Source organism: Mustelus asterias, unplaced genomic scaffold, assembly GCF_964213995.1.
Source record: "Mustelus asterias unplaced genomic scaffold, sMusAst1.hap1.1 HAP1_SCAFFOLD_3299, whole genome shotgun sequence".
Classification (NCBI taxonomy): Eukaryota; Metazoa; Chordata; class Chondrichthyes; order Carcharhiniformes; family Triakidae; genus Mustelus; species Mustelus asterias.
In genome coordinates, this window is record NW_027593244.1 from 1 (window position 1) to 21,141 (window position 21,141).

General features: G+C 44.8%; 1 protein-coding gene across 1 annotated transcript; it reads right to left on the minus strand.

Moving 5' to 3' along the window:
- Positions 1 to 1,636: 1,636 nt before the first annotated feature.
- Positions 1,637 to 19,203, minus strand: slc39a13 (solute carrier family 39 member 13; the record flags this gene model as incomplete). Its single annotated transcript, XM_078208195.1, has 6 exons — positions 18,851 to 19,203; positions 14,272 to 14,385; positions 11,878 to 11,999; positions 9,518 to 9,715; positions 9,341 to 9,430; positions 1,637 to 1,687 (listed from the first exon to the last, which is right to left on the minus strand). Coding segments are annotated over exons 1-6 (891 nt in total), but the record flags the coding sequence as incomplete, so codon positions are not given.
- Between the last annotated feature and the right edge of the window lie 1,938 nt (positions 19,204 to 21,141).

Consider the following 21,141-nt stretch of genomic DNA (forward strand, 5'->3'; position numbering starts at 1 on the left):
CACGAATCAATTCCACCTCTCAGACTACCTGGATCCACTACAGTTTGCCTACCGCCGCAACAGGTCCATAGTAGACCCCACCTCCTTGGCCCTGCACTCAACCCTGGAACACGTAGATAACAAAGAACATCTATATCAGACTCCGATTTATTGACTGCAGCTCAGCCTTCAACACCATTATTCCCATGAAACACATCTCCAAATTCCGTGGCCTGGGCCTCAGCATCTCCCTCTGCGACTGGATCCTGAACTTCCTAACTCAAAGACCACAATCAGTAAGGATAGGCAACAACACCTCCTCCACGATTTTCCTCAACACCGGTGCCCCACAAGGCTGTGTTCTCAGCCCTCTACTATACTCCTTATACACCTATGACTGTGTGGCTAAATTCCCCTCCAACTCAATTTTCAGGTTTGCTGATGACACCACCGTAGTGGGTTGGATCACAAATAATGATGAGACAGAGTACAGGAATGAGATAGAGAATCTGGTGAACTGGTGCGGCAACAATAATCTCTCCCTCAATGTCAACAAAACGAAGGAGATTGTCATCGACTTCAGGAAGCATCAAGGAGAACATGCCCCATCTGCATCAACGGGGACGAAGCAGAAAGGGTCGAGAGCTTCAAGTTTTGATGTGTGCAGATCACTGACAACCTGTCCTGGCCCCCCCATGCCGACACTATAGTTAAGAAAGCCCACCAACGCCTCTACTTTCTCGGAAGACAAAGGAAATTTGGCATGTCAGCTACAATTCTCACCAACTTTTACATAGAAAGCATTCTTTCTGGTTGTATTACAGCTTGGCATGGCTCCTGCTCTGTCCAAGACCACAAGGAACTATAAAAGGTCGTGAATGTAGCCCAATCCGTCACGCAAACCAGCCTCCCATCCATTCACTCTGTCTACACTTCCCACTGCCTTGGAAAAGCAGCCAGCTTAATCAAGGACATACTCTCTTCCACCTTCTTCCGTCGGGAAAAAGATACAAAAGTCTGAGGTCATGTACCAACCGACTCAAGAACAGCTTCTTCCCTGCTGCTGTCAGACTTTTGAATGGACTTACCTTGCATTAAGTTGATCTTTCTCTACACCCTAGCTATGACTGTAACACTACATTCTGCACTCTCTTGTTTTCTTCTATATGAATGGTATATTTGTCTGTATAGCGCGCAAGAAACAATACTTTTCGCTCTATGTTAATACGTGACAATAATAAATCAAATCAGACAGGGTCAGTGCTCAGAGTGCGGTGCAGACTGGGTCAATGCTGAGTGTGCTACAGCAGACACAATTGCTTTCAAAAGGTAATTGGAAAACCAGCTGAAGAGAAAGAAATGCAGGACTAAAAGTTAGAATGCAGGGAAATGTGACCAGCTGGGTTGCTCTTTCACAGGGCCAGCAGAAACACAACGTGTTGAATGACTGCCTTCTTTGCTGTAACAATTCTATGAGTATGGCAGGTTCTCTGTGTGCTATGATACGCCTGCCTTTCTTGCCATCTAACCAAAATAAATATTTTTCTTGGGATGGGAGGAAGGAGAAGGGAAATGGCAATGCCCACTCCTAAGACACATTTTTAAAATGAAGGTCTGACCAAGATCAATTATTCACATTTAGTTTCAGCTTTCTCACCTCATGTGGAACTTCATGGAGGAGGATGGCCAGGGTTGTTGTGAGCCCAACCTACAGCAAAGGACAGGAACATGTCAGCAATCTCAACAAGCAGACAGCCATAGACACAGCAATTAACACAGTAATGCAGAAAATAGGAACACGAGGGTGCCATTTGACCCTTTGAGACTTTTCTGCCGTTCATTATGATCATGGCTGATTATCCAACTCAATAGTCTGATCCCACCTCCCCCCCCACCATATCCTTTGATCCCCTTCGCCTCAAGTGCTATATCTTGAGCAATGGACAGGAATGGATAATACAACTGTAAGAAGCACACCTTCAGTATTCTGACACTACTTGCAAGTTAAGTGCAGTTCACTGCAAAGATAGCTGAAGTAAGATGTGACTTGTATATATTGCACTTGTGAGCAGAGAAGAACGTAGTGTTGCAGCACATGGGTTGCTTGCAGTCAACAAAGCAGGTTTATTAAGAAGTTGTTCACTTACAAAGGCTTGGGCTAGACTGACTAAAAGCCCACGAAGCAGTCATAAACTAAACACGTGACTAGACTCTTAAAGTGGCAGCACAACAACACATCTGTCCCTTTACTTCTCAGGTCCCATAACGATAAACAACCAAAGTATTTTACATAGTCATTAAAACATATATACAAGAGCAGGTGATGAATCATTACACAGTAATAATAGTTAATAGGTGGCTATCTATTCCTGCCTGCCTGTACACTTAAGGGATTCAGTTGTTCTTGACTTTAGAGGTACTGTCAGGATCTTCTGAGGATGTCTCTACCATGGAAGGCGTAACAGTCTGTTGCAGAAGAAATACTAGCAGCAGCAAGATTCTTCAGCAATTTCGTCTCTGCTGATTGACCCCAGTCGCAGTCATGCAATCTGGGAGCATGGATGGTGGTGGGGGCAACACGGTGGCACAGTGGTTAGCACTGGTGCCTCACAGCACCAGGGACTTGGGTTCTATTGCCAGCTTGGGTCACTGTCTGTGGGGAGTTTGCATGTTCTCCCGTGTCTACATGGGTTTCCTCTGGATGCTCCGGTTTCCTCCCACAGTCCAAAGATGTGCGGGTTAGGTTGATTGGCCAGGTTAAAAATTGCCCCTTAGAGTCCTGAGATGCGTAGGTTAGAGGGATTAGCGGGTAAATATGTGGGGGTAGGGCCTGGGTGGGATTGTGGTCGGTGCAGACTCGATGGGCCGAATGGCCTCCTTCTGCACTGTAGGGTTTCTATGTTTCTATAAATCCCGAGATAGTTCTGGAACACACAGGGCTGGCACATTGATGTATGTAGCTAACAACTGATCTATGCATTATTTCCACACTATCTCATCTGCAGCTTGAACTATATGGGAGACAGGGCCAGTTTGTGCCAACGCAGTTGCAGGAACCCACTTCTCATTGGCGGAGTAGCTGTGCACCAAAACCAGCTTTCCTTTTGAAAACGAGCATTTTTTGGAATTACCTTCTCTTCCCAAGATTTGAGACTGCTGATTGTGTCCTACTATCTCAGACATCGCCTGCAGCAAGAGTAAATCAAAGGTAGCTCTCAGCTTCCTCGTCAGCAGTAGTAAAGCTGGGGAACTGAGTAATCGAATGTGTGGGGTTGCAATGTAAGAAACCGTTTAGACATGTCTAAAGGTGTTCTTCTTGTAATTGTTCCAATAGTCTGTCGCAAATTTGGAGAAATTATTACCCTTTTCCCACACAGCAGGCATCTGTCCCGTACTGTCAAATCGAGATCTCTGAGAACATATGGCTTTAATTGTGGGCAACACAGTGGCTAGCACTATTGCCTCACAGTAGGGACCCAGGTTCAATTCCGGCCTCGGGTCACTGTCTGTGTGGAGTTTGCACTTTCTTCCCGTCTGCGTGGGTTTTCTCCAGGTGCTCTGGTTTCCTCCCATATTTCAAAGATGAGGCAAGCAGGGCAAATACATGTCAGGGGGAGTATCAGGGTAAATACATGGAGTTAAGAGGATAGGGCCTGGGTGAGATTGTTGTTGATGCAGGTTCGAAGGCTGAATGGCCTCCCTCTGCACTGCAAGGATTCTATGATTAATTCAGGTTGTGTTCTTGTTATCCGCCCTTTTAGCATCATATACAGTATCTTCCCATCACAGAATCACTTCTGGCTTGTCGTTGGACCTGAGCCTCAGTCGCCAGCATGTTATCTTCCTGCAAAAAATACTAAATTGTTTTGGTGGAATTCATTTTGTTTCGCCTTTTTACCTGTATTCTGATCTACTTGAGCATTCTTTCCGAGAGAAGTGGGGATTTCCTCCATGAAAGTTCATGCGATGTGACTAATTTTTCCATAATTTTCGCAGTGGCTCTCTCTGCACCAGCAATCAACCTGTGAATGGTCCCTTTTTGCACTGTGATGACATGCCTGTTGCTGGGTAGACTCTCTCTGGCTGGCACCCATGTTATGGATCCTCGTGCCTGCTCCAAGCTGAGAACCCTCCTTAGCAGCAAGCTCAATTGAAACAACTATTTCTAAGGCTGTTTTAAGAATCAAGTTTTGCTCAGTTAGCAGTCTCCGCTGTCATTCATCAGCCAAACCAAACAGTCTCTAATTCTATCATCCAGACAGTCATGAAATTCACAATGGTACATGAGGTGTTTTAGGAGACGGTCACTGACTTCAGGAAGCAGAGCGGGGGACATGCCCCTGTTTACACCAACAGTGATTCAGTGGAAATGGTCAAGAGTTTCCAGTTTCTAAGTGTCCAGATCAACAACAGCCTGTCCTGGTCCCTCCAGGCTGACACTATAGTTAAGAAGGCCCACCAACGCCTCTACTTTCTCAGAAGCCTAAGGAAATTCTGCTACAACTCTCACCATTTTTTTTACATGTGCCTTAGAAAGCATCCTTTCCAGATGTATCACAGCTTGGTATGGCTCCTGCTCTGGCCAAGACCGCAATAAATTACAATGGGTTGTGAATGTAGCCCAGTCCATCACGCAAACCAGGCCTCCCATCCATTGACCTGGTCTATACTTCCTGCTGCCTCAGAGAAGCAACCTGTATAATCAAGGACTCCACGCACCCCGGACATGCCCTCTTTCACCTTCTTCCGTGGGGAAAAAGATCTTGCGCCAACCGACTCGAGAACAGCTTTTTCCCTGCTGCCATCAGACTTTTGAATGGACCTATGTTGTATTAAGTGGATCTTTCTCTACATCCTAGCTATAACTGTAACACTACATTCTGCACCCTCTCCTTTCCTTCTCCCCGATGCATTCTATGAACAGTATGCTGTGTCTGTATAAGCGTGCAATAAACAATACTTTTCACTACATACCAATATATCTGACAATAATAAATCCAATCAATGATGCCAAACCTTCCTGCTATTTTTACTGGGTTACTAGGATCTGTGCAATAACATTTTCAAGGAGCTTCCCTTGATAACAATGGTCGAGTTCAATTTTTCAATGTGAGCCAATGTAACAGCTAGCTCCAGATTTCAATGCAATGCAAAGGAGATCTTAGAAACATAGAAACCCTACAGTACAGAAAGAGGCCATTCAGCCCATCGAGTCTGCACCGACCACAACCCCACCCAGGCCCTACCCCCATATCCCTACATATTTACCCACTAATCCCTTTAACCTACGCATCTCAGGACACTAAGGGCAATTTTTTTTTTAGCATGGCCAATCAACCTAACCCGCACATCTTTGGACTGTGGGAGAAAACCGGAGCACCCGGAGGAAACCCACGCAGACACGAGGAGAATGTGCAAACTCCACACAGACAGTGACCCAAGCCAGGAATCGAACCCAGGTCCCTGGAACTGTGAAGCAGCAGTGCTAACCACTGTGCTACCGTGCTTTTCATTTTTCCTCTGTGCTGTGCTTTAACTACGCACATGGTGAGCTCTGCATCCTCAACTGTTCAGATTGCCCCAATTTTGCTTTTCGGTAGGGACTTTTCTTTCTGCCCCACTACCTTACCACACCAATGTCAGGTGTGGTCGCTGATGTGCTGCTGATTCTGCTCCGATCATTGGAAACATCGAAAGGAGTTTGGCCCTTCAACAAGTGCAGCTCCAATTTTCCTTTTCTGCCTTTTTGCTGGAAGAGAATTTTTAATCTGCTCCTCATTGCCAGTTTTCTTTTTATCCTGTTGTATATATTGTACTTGAGGATAAAAGCAAGTCGGGTGGCAGCACATGGGTTAGCTGCAGTCAACAAGGCTTTGAGAAGGTTTTCACTGTATAAAGACTTGGACTATAACTGACTAAAAGCCTGTTCACGTCTGAAGGGATTGACTAAAAGCAGATTTCCACTCCATCTGACGAAGGAGCAGCGCTCCGAAAGCTAATGGCATTTGCTACCAAATAAACCTGTTGGACTTTAACCTGGTGTTGTTAAAACTCTTACTGTGTTTACCCCAGTCCAACACCGGCATCTCCACATCATAAAAGCCTGTGAAGCAGCCGATGACATCACAAAGTAAACAGGTAACGAAACTCAAAGTGGCAGCACAACAACACAACATCTAGCCAAATATATAACAGAGATGGTGAAATCAATTTAACTACAACCATTTATTAAAAGAAACCTACCCTGACACCACTCAAAAATATTAACCAGCAGGACATGGAAAAAAACAACCCTGATAAAATCAGTTACATTCCTAAAGAAAGCACACATGCAACACATTCTTCATTTACTCCACTCACTTCTTTCAACTAAGATGTGGTTATGGTAATCTGTAAAAGTCCTTAGAGTAGTTGCCGCATTATGGAATATGTAAAACATTCTTTATTCCAATCCTCACTTTTTAAAAAAATCTTAATGACTGCACCAATGTTTCCTATAATTTCTGCTTACTGAGTGGCTGATGTTTTGGATTACCCGGTCTTTTAGGATTGGTGTGCAGCCTTGCAGGTGCACATCTGAAGGGAATGTTGTTCGCATGAGGCCTGTTTGTTTATTGTGCAGCACATCCCTGATTGCAGCGTGGCCATACAGCCGTGCAGCTAAGAAAGCACAGTGGCACTGATTCCTGCTCTCACCCTTAACTGCAAAATGTCATCAACTTTGTTTCCAATTTGGACTTTTCCCTTGCTATCATTTGATCCATCTCAAATTCTTCCCAATCAATTTTTACTTAAACCCACCAAGTGCCCCAGCTGTCTCGACTACAGTTCCTCCTGTCCTGTTTTCTGTAAGGACTACATTACATTCACCAAGTTGTTTTTTTCACATCTATTCTGATAACGTAATCTTCCATACCAGTGCTTCAGATGACTTTCTTCATCCTCAGTGTCAATTTCTCAACCTGCCCTGACCATGTCTTCTTTACTACCCGCATCCTTGCTCTCACCCTTTCCCACTCTCACCCCAAACTGTAATACGGTTCACCTTGTCCTCGCCTTCCAACCCATCAGCCTCCACATTCAATGCATCATTCTCCATCATCTCCAACCAAACACCTCTTGTCTCCTCGCCTTTTCACATTTTGAAAGGACCATTTCCTCCCCAACACCCTGGTCAACTCCTCAATCATCCCAAGACACTCCCTCCCCTTTCCGTGGCACCTAGCCATGGAGATGCAACACCTGCCCTTGACCTTCTCCGTTCTTACTTTCCATGGTATTAAACACTTCCAGATGAAACAGCAATTCACGTGTACTTTCTATTTGATATGCTGTATTTGCTAGTCAGTGTGGTCTCCTCTACACAGAGCAGATTAAACACAGGTTGGGTGACTGTTTTGTATGAAACCTCAGAAGTCTGCAGGCATGACCCCAAGCTTTGGGTGGCCTGCCATTTTAATTCTCCGCCTCGCTCCCAGTCTGATCTCTCTGTCCTCGGCCTCCTGTACAGTTCCAATGAAGCTCAAAAGTTGTTCAAGGAACAGCACTGCATCTTTCAGTTAGGCACTTAACAGCATTCAGAACTCAAACTGCAATCAGCAATTTCACATCATAAGTCATGCCCTGAATTGTTTTACAGGGTAGCTGTTTGTGACAATGCTGCTTTTCCATTTCCTCAAGTTCCATCAATAGTTTATTTGCATCATCATCCCTTTTGTCATTTAATTCCTCCTGGCTCCATCCTGTCACAGAGCTTTCCTCTGTTCTCCCTTGCCCTCCATTGCTACTACTGCTTCTGTATTTGCTTAAAACAGATTAAATTTCAAACTTTTACCAAAGTTCTGATGAAAGGTCATCGATCTGAAATGTTAATTCTATTTCCATCTCTACAAATTCTGCCAGACCTGGAGTATTTCCATCACTTTTGTTTGGTTACACATACAACAGGACCCGGGACCGTCTATTCCTTGAATATTAAAGCAAACAGGATAGTCGGGTCTGGTTTTGTGACATTATTACCAAAGTCATCTGGTTGAGAACTGTGAGGCGACAATGTATAGAAAAAACTGGAAGGAACACTGTCCGGAGCAAGCACAAATTTACAGAAGCTTCCCTTGGAAAAATAATTTCTTCTTTGATCCGATGAGGGTGCATCGTGCAAAACAAAGTAGAGGGATCAAGAAACACAACAAGATGTTTACCTGGGAATGGAGACAGCGGCCAGTGTTGCGTTTCCTTAATGTCCTCAGTGAACCCTTTCAAATGAGAACATTATTTCCCCCCATCCCAGGGCAAACAGACTGACCATGAAAAGGTCACACATTGTGTAGCACGGCTGTTACATGCAACTTAAGACTGGCAGGCACTCGGGGACATCCTGACACTTGGGGAGTTGAGTCAAAATGACCTTTAGCAGTGTGAGCATCACCAAGAAGTAGACAAATACAGTTCTATCAACATCAAAAGTTAGAACACGTGTTACCAACAGACATTGCCCATGATGTTTACAGTATACATACCAATGTACACAAAGCAGCAAGCAAGAGGCAAAGAGGTGATTCACAGTTCTAGGTATTGCTCGATTAGATTACAGTCCATACCACTCCTGGGTATCCAGTATTCAATACAGAAATCAACTGAGCATGTTGATTGAGATGAGGAGAGATTTCTTCACCCAGAGACTGGTGAGCCTATGAAAATCACTACAACAGAAAGCAGTTGAGGCAAAAACAATGTATGTTTTCAAGGAGTTAGATGTAGCACTTGGGGTGAAGGGGATCAAAGCACATGTGGGTGGGGGTGGGGGGGGGATTAGGCTATTTAGTTGGATATTCAAACATGATCATAATGAATAGGTGGAGTGGGATTAAGAGGTCGAATGGCCTCCTCCTGCTCCTATTTTCTATATTTCTGTATTGAATTGACTTCAGTTTGGAACTCACTCCTGGGTATCTACAACTCATTTTAAAACCCACCAAGAATACTGATTAGATTTCAGTCAGTAACTCACTCCTGGGTATCTACTATTCAATATAAAAACCATCAGGCACCTTGATTAGATTTTAGTCTATAATTCACTTGTGGGTATTTACTATATAATATAAACCATTCAAGCACCTTGATTAGATTTTAGTCAGTAACTCCCTCCTGGGTATCTACTATTCAATATAAACCCTTATCGAGCACCTTGATTTGACTTGAGTCAGTAACTCACTCCTGGGTATCTACTATTCAATATAAAACCATCGAGCACCATGAATCAATTTTAACATGAAGAAACTATATAAATACAAGCCGTACTGATGTTAAAATTTGGATTCTACCACTCTCTTTGCAAATCATTTTTTTCTCTTTTACTTACCTTTCTGCTGACAAGGAAGCTCCCCGCTACTGCCAGACCATGTGTGAAGTTATCAATGCCATTGGCAATAAGGTTCAGATATCCACTAATCTACAAAAAAGACCAGTGTCAAATTTCCAATGAAGAATAATGCAGCAGAGCAGAATTCAATGGTAAAAAACAGAATGACCCCCTTACCTTAATGGTTTGAACAGGCTGAGTAGATGCCCTAAACTGCAGTGAAGAGCTATGGCAGTGCCCGTTAATAAACTGCACACATGAACCATTGCGATGAGTGCTAGCAGAGGAAATGCGTTTTCCATTTTTAAGGCGTTTGATTGCCTTATCTACACAAAGGTGCCCATTCTGCAATGTTCTCTTTGTTTGTAAAGGTGCCTAGAAAGAGGACGACAACATTTCACGTGATATGAAAATAAGAGGCCCATTTGCTGCAGGAAGTTTTAACATTTCTTTCAAAGTAAAAGGAAGACTTGCATCTATATAGCCTCAGGACATCACCATGTACAACCAATGAAAAGTAGTTATTGTTGTAATGCAGGAAATGTGGTTAATTTGTACATGGTAGCATCCCACAAACAATGAGATAAGATAATTTGTTTTAATGATGTTGGTTGAGGAATAAAATTGAGTGTCCTGGTCAACGCATGTAACAGCATACTTCAGTAATTCAAGGCTGCCATCTAGTCTGCCTTTTACACCACACTGGCCTTTACACTAAGTACATTTACAATTAACAGCAACAGATGCAATTTCTGTGAAACATTAAAACACAATTTAAGAATTAGGAGGAGAAACAATTGTGTACATGTACAAACCCCCAATTTGGCTATCCGAGAACTGGATGTTTTTTTAAGGGACATACTGCTTTCTCTCCTGCAAATAATCTTCCCTCAGTTCACTGACAAGAGTGATGCAATGGCAATCTGTGTGATTTCAGCTATAGGACTTTTGATCAATGCAAGCTATTGCAGTCACTACATTCTCAGCTGACTGCCAAAGACATGGTACAAGTCTATACTAAGAAAATAACAGATTAGCTGCTCGATCTGAACCACCCCACCTGAAAACCAGCGTGACCCCAAAATCCAGTACCCACTTTGTTTGCTGGTTTTAAGACACTGTACCTGTACTAAAGCCATCAATAGGCCTGGAAGAGATGTATTTCAAGTACATGTGAGAGGGTATATAACATTTCTAGAAAGTCTAATGTTTTACTGTGTCTATGTTTCTTTCTTTTGGGTTTTGAAGGGTGATTTTAAAGATGCCCGCTGCAATTACAGGAGCATTTTGCTTGATTAAAAAGAAGAGACATCATTACTTGCTCTGCGGCACTTCAACGGCTGCTTGCATTTGGCTCACAGCTCAGACCATAAATCCTGAAAAATAAACAATGTCACCAGCAAGGGTTGCTAGCCTAGCAGCTCCACCCAGCAGCATTGTTAAGATAGAATGAATCAGCAATCAGCTGCAGAAAGTTGGGGAATCCTTCAAAAGAAATTCAGAGAGGAGGTAAACTGCTGCAAAGTATTTCCAAATCATCTAATTCATCATTCTCCACTTGTGTTGTTGAAAGTACAATTCTCATCTGAAAAACAATTTATAATAGAAGCATACAGATCTGGAAGGTCCCAAGTTCATCACCAGTACACACTGAGCTTGCTAACATCAGTGTGGTAACGGAAATCAATATCCATAAATGAAATCAGCCAGGGTCCCGACTACTACTGACTGGCCCCAGCTAGAAAGAAAGTCAATTTTCTTTCAAGTTAGTGTGTCTGTATGTATGATTGATTGATTAGGGATTGGTGGGAGTACTAGGAAAGACTTAAGGGTGAGAAAAGGGACAGACTATAAAGCATAGGAGCAGAAGTAGGCTATTTGGCCCATGAGTCTACTCCACCATACAATGAGATAGGAGAGGACAAAGAATGTTTTGCCACATGGAATGATCTAGGCATTGCATTTTTTAAAAAGGAAAATCGTATCTACTATTCTATCTACGTAGAAGACGATACAGGACAATGGGAGAAATTAAGGAAATGGGGTGAATTTTGGTTTGGCCCTGGCAAATCAACCGAGAAAACAATGCTGAAAATTTCCATGCTACGAATTTCTATAGCTGTCGTCAAAAATCAGCAAGATATTGTAGATTGTCTGCTCCTGTGGCACTGCATTATAGCAGAGGTCACTGCCTCCAAGAGAAAGACACATCCATTTTGCTCTTGTCAAGTAGGAACGGCATGGAAGCAACAGTTAAAATTATTGCCTGGTCAAGCTGAAGTTCCTCAACCTGCCTGTGATGCTCTCAGGGTGATCTGCTTTTCCTCAAACTTCCTCCTGCAATTTCTGCATCTCTAACCAACATAAACTATTTCCTATGCTCTTTGTATCAAACGTTAAAATTCCTTCAGCCCTGTGGAAGGAGATTAATTGCTGGTATACTGTGGAAGGAACTGGTTTGCTGGATCAAATTTCTTCTTGGGTGCTTTGCAAATAGTTATTTCACATCTACTTTGTACGCTACTGGAGTAACTTACTGTGTGATATTCTGTATCCTCATCTTTATCTGGAAATACTTTCTCCAAAATGAAGAATGCAAGCAATCCGACAATTACCCACAAGCCCAACGTCCTCTGCTGCTTGCGACTATGACTTCCATCTACAGAAACAGAAAATGGTTAGAGGAGTAGATTAGAAGTGGGAGACTGACTAACTCAACCAAACAAGAGCCTGTTGACAGGTTGCATCAGATGTATTTTTATTTCCTCGGGTTCAAATGTTCATTTAACTCCTTCAATGTACCACCTCCTTGAATGTGCCAACCAATTAGTCTCACTACCTGCTCTATCCCCATAGTACTGAAAATTTTGCTTGTAAAATATTTTCCAATTCCCTTTTGAAAGTTACAATTGAATTTGCTTCCATCACATTTTCAGGCAAGATATTTCAATTCGGAACTCAATACATATTTATAAAAAGTTTTCATTTGTAACCTGCTGTCTGGCTCTTTTGCCAATTTTCTTAAACTTGTGTCCTTCAATTGTCAACTCTCCTGCCAGTGGAAGCAGTTCCTCCCAACCAACTTATCAAAATCTTTCATCATTTTGAGCATCTGTATGAAATCTGTCCTTAATCCCCTTTGCGTTGAGAACAACTGAAGTCCCTAATTTCTGGTACTATTCTAGTACTTTTTTTCTGCAAGCTCTCCGAGGCCTTCACATTCTTCTTAACATACAATGCCCAGAACGCTTAGCTAGTGATTCATCAAGACTTAGTGCACAAAACAAGAACGTTGTTCTATGTCTCTATTTATAAAGTCCATAAGGCTTTTAAAAACAAAGGCTGGAATTCTTCCAAAAATATTCCAAGTGTCAAATTCACGGGAAAACTGGTGTAATTCACATTGGTTTTTTCAGTGGGAGTTCAGACTACAATCTCCCACACTGTGCACTGCAGAGGCCACCAGCGCGAATATCATTAGATTTCAGGGGGCGGAGCTTGTTCCCACCCGGGAGGCTGAAACCAGTGGGCCTCTGCACAGGTGCAGCGGCCCCGAACTGTCAGTCTCCCCATTTGCTGGCCAGCCCAGAACCCCCCCCCCCACCTTAAAAACATGGAATGATCATGGCCCCCCCACAATTCCCAGGCCAGCTCCGACCCCGCCCCCTTTCTGGCCCACCACAATCTCCAGCCCCCACTGCCCAAAACAACACCTCCCCCTCAGCAGTCCAGACCTCCTCCCTGACCCCCAGACAGTGCCGAACCCTGCCCCAATCTCCAGGTGTCCCCCCTCCACCCCAAGTGACAATGCTCCGCACCCCCAGTGCATACACCTCGCTCCAGCAGACCCCAGTCCATTCCGATCACTGGCCTTCCTCCTTCCCTGACCAGATCCCAATGGAGAATGGCAGGGGGATCCCCCATCTCCACCTTTTGCCCCCCTAAGCTCTGCTCCTACCAGGCCCTGCCCCCACAGCACAGCTCCATGCCTGATGGGCAATGCCAAGGTGCCCCCTGGGCATGGGCGCTTTGCCCTTTGGGCACAGGCTGGCACTGCCAGGGTGCCCATGGCCACCCCAACACCCCCCCCCTCCCTCCAAAGGGGTCTTTGCTATAGTTCCCTGGAAGTGGGGACCTACTGTAAACCCCGCTGGAGCGAAACACTTTGGCGGGGTAGGAGAGGCTGGTAGGCCGGAGAATTCAGTCCCAGGCCCGCTAATTATTTTTAAATTACATTTAAATAACTTATTTGTTCTTCTTGCCGGTTTCCAGCGTGGATCTGATGGTGCCAGAAATCCGGCGTTGGGAGATGCGTTCGCGACGGGAAAGCATGTGTGAATCCTATGCATGCCCGGCTGCGAGATTCTCCCACTCCACTGCACTAGAAAATTAGCGCAGCGGGGTGGGAGAATCACCCCCAAAGTCTTGTCTTGCCACAAAGAATTGTGTATGTGAATCACAGGTTTCTGCACCTCATCAAATTGAGTTGCAGCTCTAATGCTAATCCCCAAGGGACTACCACTGTTTCTTTCCATCTAGTCTTATAAACGACCTTTCACCAATGCACTCAGCTTTTTGCTACTTTGTATCCATGCTGTTATTGCTTATTAAATTCCATATACTTTCTCCACCGATATCAGGCTAACTTGTCAATAGCTACTGGGTTTATCCTGCTCTCCTTTTCTGAATGGGGTTGAGACATATGGAAATCATATCAATTTAAGATCTTCTTTGAGAAGTCCAACTCCTCTTTCAACAACCATTTCCTCTAGATTCCCCCCGACTTGGACTCTAAATGAGATGAGCTCATTAACTTCATATCCATACCCACAGGGCAGAAGCAGCAAATTACCCAGCCATGGCCTTTTACTTTGTCAGTTTATTTGCTGCAGGAATACAAGTTGTGGGGTCCATCTCAGTCTATCCCTTACCTGGGTTACTATTACAGGTGTAGGCCCATGCCTCGGGCAACAGGTGCAGAAAAACATCCCCGAGCAGCCCACCAATAGCAAAACTCAACAGTCGTTTCAAACGTTGGGACCCATCTACAATGGTAGAAAAAGAAAAGCATGGAAGTCAAGCTCTGTCCATCAATGGTACAAAAGACAGTTATGAATTCACTGAAATGTTGTATCGGTATGTTGGTCAGGTATCAACGTACCGGTTAATAACTGACTGTGGTGTGACAGTAATGACCACTGGTCAGTAAAAACGTACATCAATGAGCTAACTTGACAGCTTTCAGTCCAACTGAACTGTCGTTTTGTTAAATGTAACAACAGAACCCCACGTCACTGTAACCAGTAAATCCTTATGGATTAAGATTTAGACCTGCCTGGAGAATTTCTAATTTCATTGCTTAAGGTGGACAATTGTTCTCTCAACAGCAAAACTACACCACATCCAAGCTAATTTCTCATCTTGGCCAGTTTCCAAAACAGCAATGTCCAGCCTCTGGTACTGTTGAGACTTGTGCTCCTTTGAGAGCAGTTGTTAGGAAAACAAAGGTAGGTTTAAGCGATTTATAATTGAATTGGTAAAGATTAGAAATAAGGTATAGTGGATTTAGTTTATTTTTTCTGTGTAAGAAAGGGTAAAACCTATAGATTTATACTGGACAAGATATTTGTATGTGCAGTGTGGAAGTTGATATCCTATCTGAGAACTAACACATAACCACTCAAAGAGAAGTAGCTCTCTTCATAATCTGTTAAAAATGTAAGCGAGAAGGGGTAATATCTGTGCTTCAGCAACTTTTAGTGGTCAAATCAAAACAGCTAGCTCAGACTCTGTAAAAATCAACAAGTAACACTTTATTTATCTAACAGTAAACAGGCTAACTAAACTATTAACAAACAGAATAAAACACTATCCTAATGGAATACTGTTTAGGTACATATAATTCTCACTTATAAGAAAAAAAATAGAATTTGTAGTCACACTCAAAATGCAACCAGGTGTTATTTTCCGGAATATTTTGTCTTCTTTGTTGATTTTCTTCTGTCTTCACTATCTTCTGTTGGTACCTTTGCAATTGGGATGAGGCTTTCTTTTAAGACACAAATGTGGCTGTTGTGCTGTTAGACAGTTGCTGGCTGCGTCTCTCTCTCAAGCTGTGATCTGTGGTAGTTGTTGGCAGACAGAGGCAGTTGCTGTCTGGCTCTCTGGAGCTGGGAGCTGTGCCTTACACCCCTGATGACATACCAAGATCCCCATAATAGGATTGGTTTACAGGTTATCAAAACATCAAATTCAAATCTGATAGGCTGCTGCTATTCAAGTGTCTAGTTTAAACTGATTGATTAAAATTCAAAAACATCCTGTTGTTTTGGCAGCAGCACCTCCTAGGCTTGTGATGTTTCACTCTATGCTCTCTGTATACTGCATTTTTGCACCTGCATCTCTTTTAAAATCATTATTTTTTTTAAACAGAACCATGAAATTTTACAATTCTTAGAATTTTTACAAGTTTTCTTTATAATTTTACAAACACTAACTTCAGAACAAGGGGTAGGTTTCAATTCCAACTGTGATTTTATGATGTTTAGAGTGGGTTACAGCGTGAAGAATAAATAAAACGCAGAAGCATGTAGGTGTTTTTTAGCAACTGGGGGCCTTTAAAGGAGAAAAACTTTTAAGTTTTGGCTGAATTTGATTGCAGTTGAAACATCGAGGAGTGAACATCTCTCCCGGAAGGACAAGAGAACTGCAAAGCTGCATACTTCCCAAAGACCCAGATACAGTCCAGATAACTAGGGAATTGGGACAGAAAAAATGTCTTGGGAAGACTGAAATTAATAGAGCAGAAACCAAGGTATTGTTCAGGAGAATTCAAAAATAAAGTAAACATAGTTTAAAAAAGCTGCAGTAACCAGAATTAAAATGGGAAAGCAGACTTCAGAGGTAAACCAAAAGTTTGATGCCAGCTTAAGTCTGGGAAACAATAGTTAAAGCAACTGTGAACAGTTTGTAAAACAGTAAAGACAAAGGGGGTGATCTTACAACCTCATCTCGCCCATTTTTCGGCGTGTGTGGAAGGAGTGCTGCCTGGCGGAGAGCTCAGGGGTAGGAAGCTGCCTGGTGGAGAGCGCATCGCCCCTTGATGCTAAGTGATCCCCTTTAGCGCCATTAACAGAAACAACTAGCAAGTCTCAGAGCTGCTGATCCAAGCACGGGAGCACAGGTGTTAACATGGCTCCCCACACAGTATGGACCCGTCAGTGCGGTCCTCCATGAGAACTATCCCGTGATGGTAACGAGGGTGTTCCTTCCCTGTCTGTACGAACTGCTAATCATTCCTGGAAGTACTGCACCAGGTGGCTGCACCCCTGAATGCTCCCTGTGCCCGCATGGTGAGGGTGAATTGGCACTCACCATCCTATCCAAGCTCAACATGGCACCAGACATGGTGTCAGCATGCCAACATCCACACTCTTTTGGGGCACGGGTTGCTGAGAGGGAGTACGGGTCCTGGGATGGAGAACCTGATTGAATTTATCTCTCTCTCTCTCCTCCTCCTCCACACACACTCTCTTTCTCTCTCTCTCTCTCTTTCCCCCCCCCCACCCCTACAGTTCATATGACTTGGTGACTCTTGACCTGGAAATAGTGGCAACAGGAAGGAAGTTAAGACACAAGAAAGAAACACATGGCCAGACACACAAAAGATAGACAAAGCTACAGCTGTAGCAAAGCTGTAGAGTTACAGCAAAGGGGAGAACAGAGAAGGTATATTTATAAGGAAACGTGCATGCATAATAGAGTTAAACAGGACTTAAATCTAAGGACAAGCATCCTGAATTGAACAATTCTCCTGCTTCTGTTTTTCAAGAGCTGACCATACCATTTAACAGGGTCTAAGGGTCAGATAAAGGAATCTAAGGGGAATCTCGGTCAAGACTGTTGTGAATTTAGCCGAGGTCCTGCAGGAGTGTGCAGTTCAGGTGAATTGTCTCTGGGGATCATGGATGGAATATAGCTGCTAGCGATCGTGACTCAACGCCAAATCAATTTAGCAGGAAGTAAGAAATCCTGGCCGGGATTCTCCCAGCCCACTGCACTGCTCAAGTAGCGCAGCGGGCCTAGGAATCATCAGCGGCGACCATTTTGCGGGATTCACGATACACACCTGGGCCTCCACGTGTCTCACAAGTACTCTTTTTGAGCATTTCAATATTAGCGGGCCCGGGACAGTAGTCTGTGGACCCGCTAGCATCTATCCCTCTACCACTCCCCTTCCCTCTCCCCCATGGGCCCTGCCGGGAGTGGTCCCCCCAACGGCATTTATGACTGCTCCCCACGACCACTAATGGGGAACAGATGCCTGACCACACTGGAGGGCACAGAGGCCTTCGAGGTACCCCAGGAAGGTTGGGATAAGGATGGTACTGCCCACCAGGCACCTTGGCACTGCCTATCAGGCAGTACCAAGGGAGCGGGGCCAGAGGCTGAGGAAGTGGGGGGGGGTGGTTTGGAAGGCCAGTGATTGAGAGGCTGGGAATGGGAGGGCCCATGCACCAGTCTCTGCTCTGACAGATCGGCGCATGCACAGCGCCTCCGCTCAGCACGATGCTACTGGCCTCTCAGGAGTAAATAGGCCAGACCTCCTTCACTTTCCAGAGTGAATCACGCTGAGGCACTCTGCATTACTCTGCATTGCTCAGAGTATCGAAGATTCGCTCTGGTAAGTACCCTAAAAAACTGGCGGGAATTACTCCTGTTTTCCCACATTTTCTTTGTAGAGAATCCCAGCCCCTATGTACCAGAGGCCAAAGAACTTTGGAACTCTGCCACATCTGCAGAGACTGATGCAAATTCTGATGGCTAAATAATCAATCGTCGTATTGACTCTTTAAATTGACGCTTACCTTCTTATTTCAAATACAATTTGTCTGTTATTTGATGTTTATTTTGAGTTGGCTCTGATTCATTTCCAAATAAAAGTTAGGGAAAGAGAAATTTTATTGGTAATTTCTTCATTTTGGGGTTATTTGGTAAATTTGATTATTTTGGTTTGTAGTTCCCTAACAGAATTATATCACAATTAAAAACGTTAAGGAGATCTGGGAGTTACCATTTTTAATGTTGCCAAATCTAGGTTAGATGTCAGGAGGTGCTTCTTTTCTCAGAGAGAATAGTGGGCCTCAGATGGGTTGCTGGTTTATGTGATGGCAGTGAATTGCTGAACTCCTTCAAACTGGACCTGTTTCTGGTTGGGGTGAAGGTTACCTCTTACAAAAGACGACAAGGAATGATCAGGGCCAGAATGATCTCCTGGATTACTTTTGATTGTCTAGGTGGTGAGAGAAGAGTTTTTCCACTCACCCCTCCAATCTGGTCCACGTTTTAAAATCTAATTTCTCGCCTCTCCCAGGAAATCATATAATTTTGGGTGGGAGAAAGAGTGTACATATACACGAGGATCACAACTGTGTGTGTGACAGGCTGAACTAAACATTCAGAAATAAGTTACACTTTAATTCTTCTTTGCAAAAGTTTGTATGAGTTTACCTTTAGATTTCAGTGCTGTCCCAGCCTCAATTGGGATGACGAGGAGAGGAAAGATACCACTGAGCCCAACCATCACCGAACCAATCAAAGAGCAGATCCAGGCATCAACACGTTCTCCGGAGAATAGTTCTGACCATGAGCGGAGTTCAAACACATTTTCAGGGCACCACCTATGGCTCCCAATGGCAGCTTGTGCAGCTGCTGCCTTTCGGGCCAGCTTCTTGGCATTGGCTCTGTGGATATCTGCTCTGGACAGTGACAGGAACAACATGCAACAGACAACAACCAGAATCCAGAGTCGCTTGTGTCCCACCATCCTGATTCCAGGCTAACCAACACTGGTCCATAAACTGCAAAATAAGAGAAAGGGAGGTCTGCAAATGGAATTGGAAAATAATTTGCTTCGATGTACCCAAATTCAAGCCATTTCCCAGGCAAGAATTACTGCCTGTTTCAACAGAAAGTTACAAAAAGCTTCCATGTACCCCTTCCCTGTTCAATAACGATGGTAGAAAGAAAGATTCAATGGTACCTGTCACCCAGACTGCTAACCGCTAAATGCAAATATGTCCTGGTTCACTGAGGTTAACACCTTTGGACGTAATTTTTATATGCACCCTGCCAAGAATGTTGGGACAGTATGGGAAAGTTGAGGATGATTTTGTTGAACGGATAAACAGCAATTGGTGTTCAATTTGCAACATCGACACATTGGCGGCAATTTTACCATTTTGATTCTAAGTGCTGAATCTGGGCGCAATACAGATCCGACTTGGCAACCTGTTCTCAGGTGCCACCATACGCACTTAGCCTGAAAATAAATCACGGTTCTGAATCGCACTGTGGGCAGGGCTTATCGCGCCCGAAACGCTGCTGCTCCGATTGGAGCTTTTAACTGCGCATGCGCAGTGAAAAAACAAATTTGAAAAACACGCCTCTGTCACCGCTTCTGGGCCGCAAAAAGTGGATAAAGTAGCCCGGGAGCGATGGCCCCCACGGACATCGCCCCACCCCCACAACATAACTGTCTCCATTATGCATCTACTCCCACCCGCTACCCAGACCGATTGCGACCCCCTGTCCCCTTTCCCCCCCCACCCATCACCCACAGAATGGCAGCGGAACCCCTCCCTGCCCCCTCCCAGAGATCCATCTGGCCTCCCTCTTTCCCTCCCGCTCCTCACCAGAGAACAATCTGGCCCTCCCTCCTCTCCCCCCGCCAGCAGAGAGCGATTTGGCCTCCCTCCTCCTCCACCCGCTACCCCCCCCACCAACCAGAGAACCATCTGGCCTCCATCCTCCTCCCTCCTCCACGCCCCCGCCCCCTCCTCCACGCCCCCGCCCCCGCCCCCCCGCCCCCCCCCCCCCCCCCCACCAGAGAGCAATCTGGCCCTCCTCTTCCTCCCCAACAGAGAACCATCTGGCCTCCCTCCTCCCCCACCCCCCTCCCCACCAGAGAATGATCTGGCCTCCCTCTCCCCACCCCCCCAACCCCAAAACCAGAGAATGATCTGGCCTGCCTCCCTCCACCACCACCTCCCCCCCCCCCCCCCTCCCCCCCCCGCCACACAAACCACCGATCTGAGTGAGAGCGCCATTGGAACCGCTGAACTTACCTCTTCAGAAGCTGAAGTGCCCGAAACAGACCTTTGCTGAGCATGTCTGTTTCGCGCCGAATCTGGACGGGCGAACGTGATGGTAAAGGGAGAAAATGCAGGTAAGATTGGGCGTCCAGCTCATTAAGTCAATTTAAATGCAAGGTTCCAATTGCGGCCATTTTCAGGCCTTGGTAAAGTGGGAATTTGCGTGGGCGCAGGCACGGATCGCACTATTTGCCTCACGCCCGACTTTGCCAAGTTTTCACACCCAGAAACGGGCGCAATGCAATGGTAAAATCGGGCCCATTGTCATGGTGCAGTTCAGTTTTTTCATTGTACTGATATTAGGCGGCAGTGGTTAGCACTACTGCCTCACATTGCCAAGGACCTGGGTTCATTTCTGGTCTTGGGTGACTGTCTGTGTGGAGTTTGCATATACTCCCTGTGTCTGCATGGGTTTTCTCCCACAGTCTAAAGATGTGTAGGTTAGGTGGATAAGTCATGCTAAATTGCCCTTAGGGTTATGGGGACAGAGCCTGCAGTAGTTGAGAGATTCAATCCAATGCCCCTCTTCATGAAACATAGATGGCCACTGAAAAGATTTATAGACAGCTGGAGCCTTTCCCCTACAACCCCCTTCACTTGATATGCCCCAAGGACAGGTATTAATATTGGCAACACTTCACGGAGCAT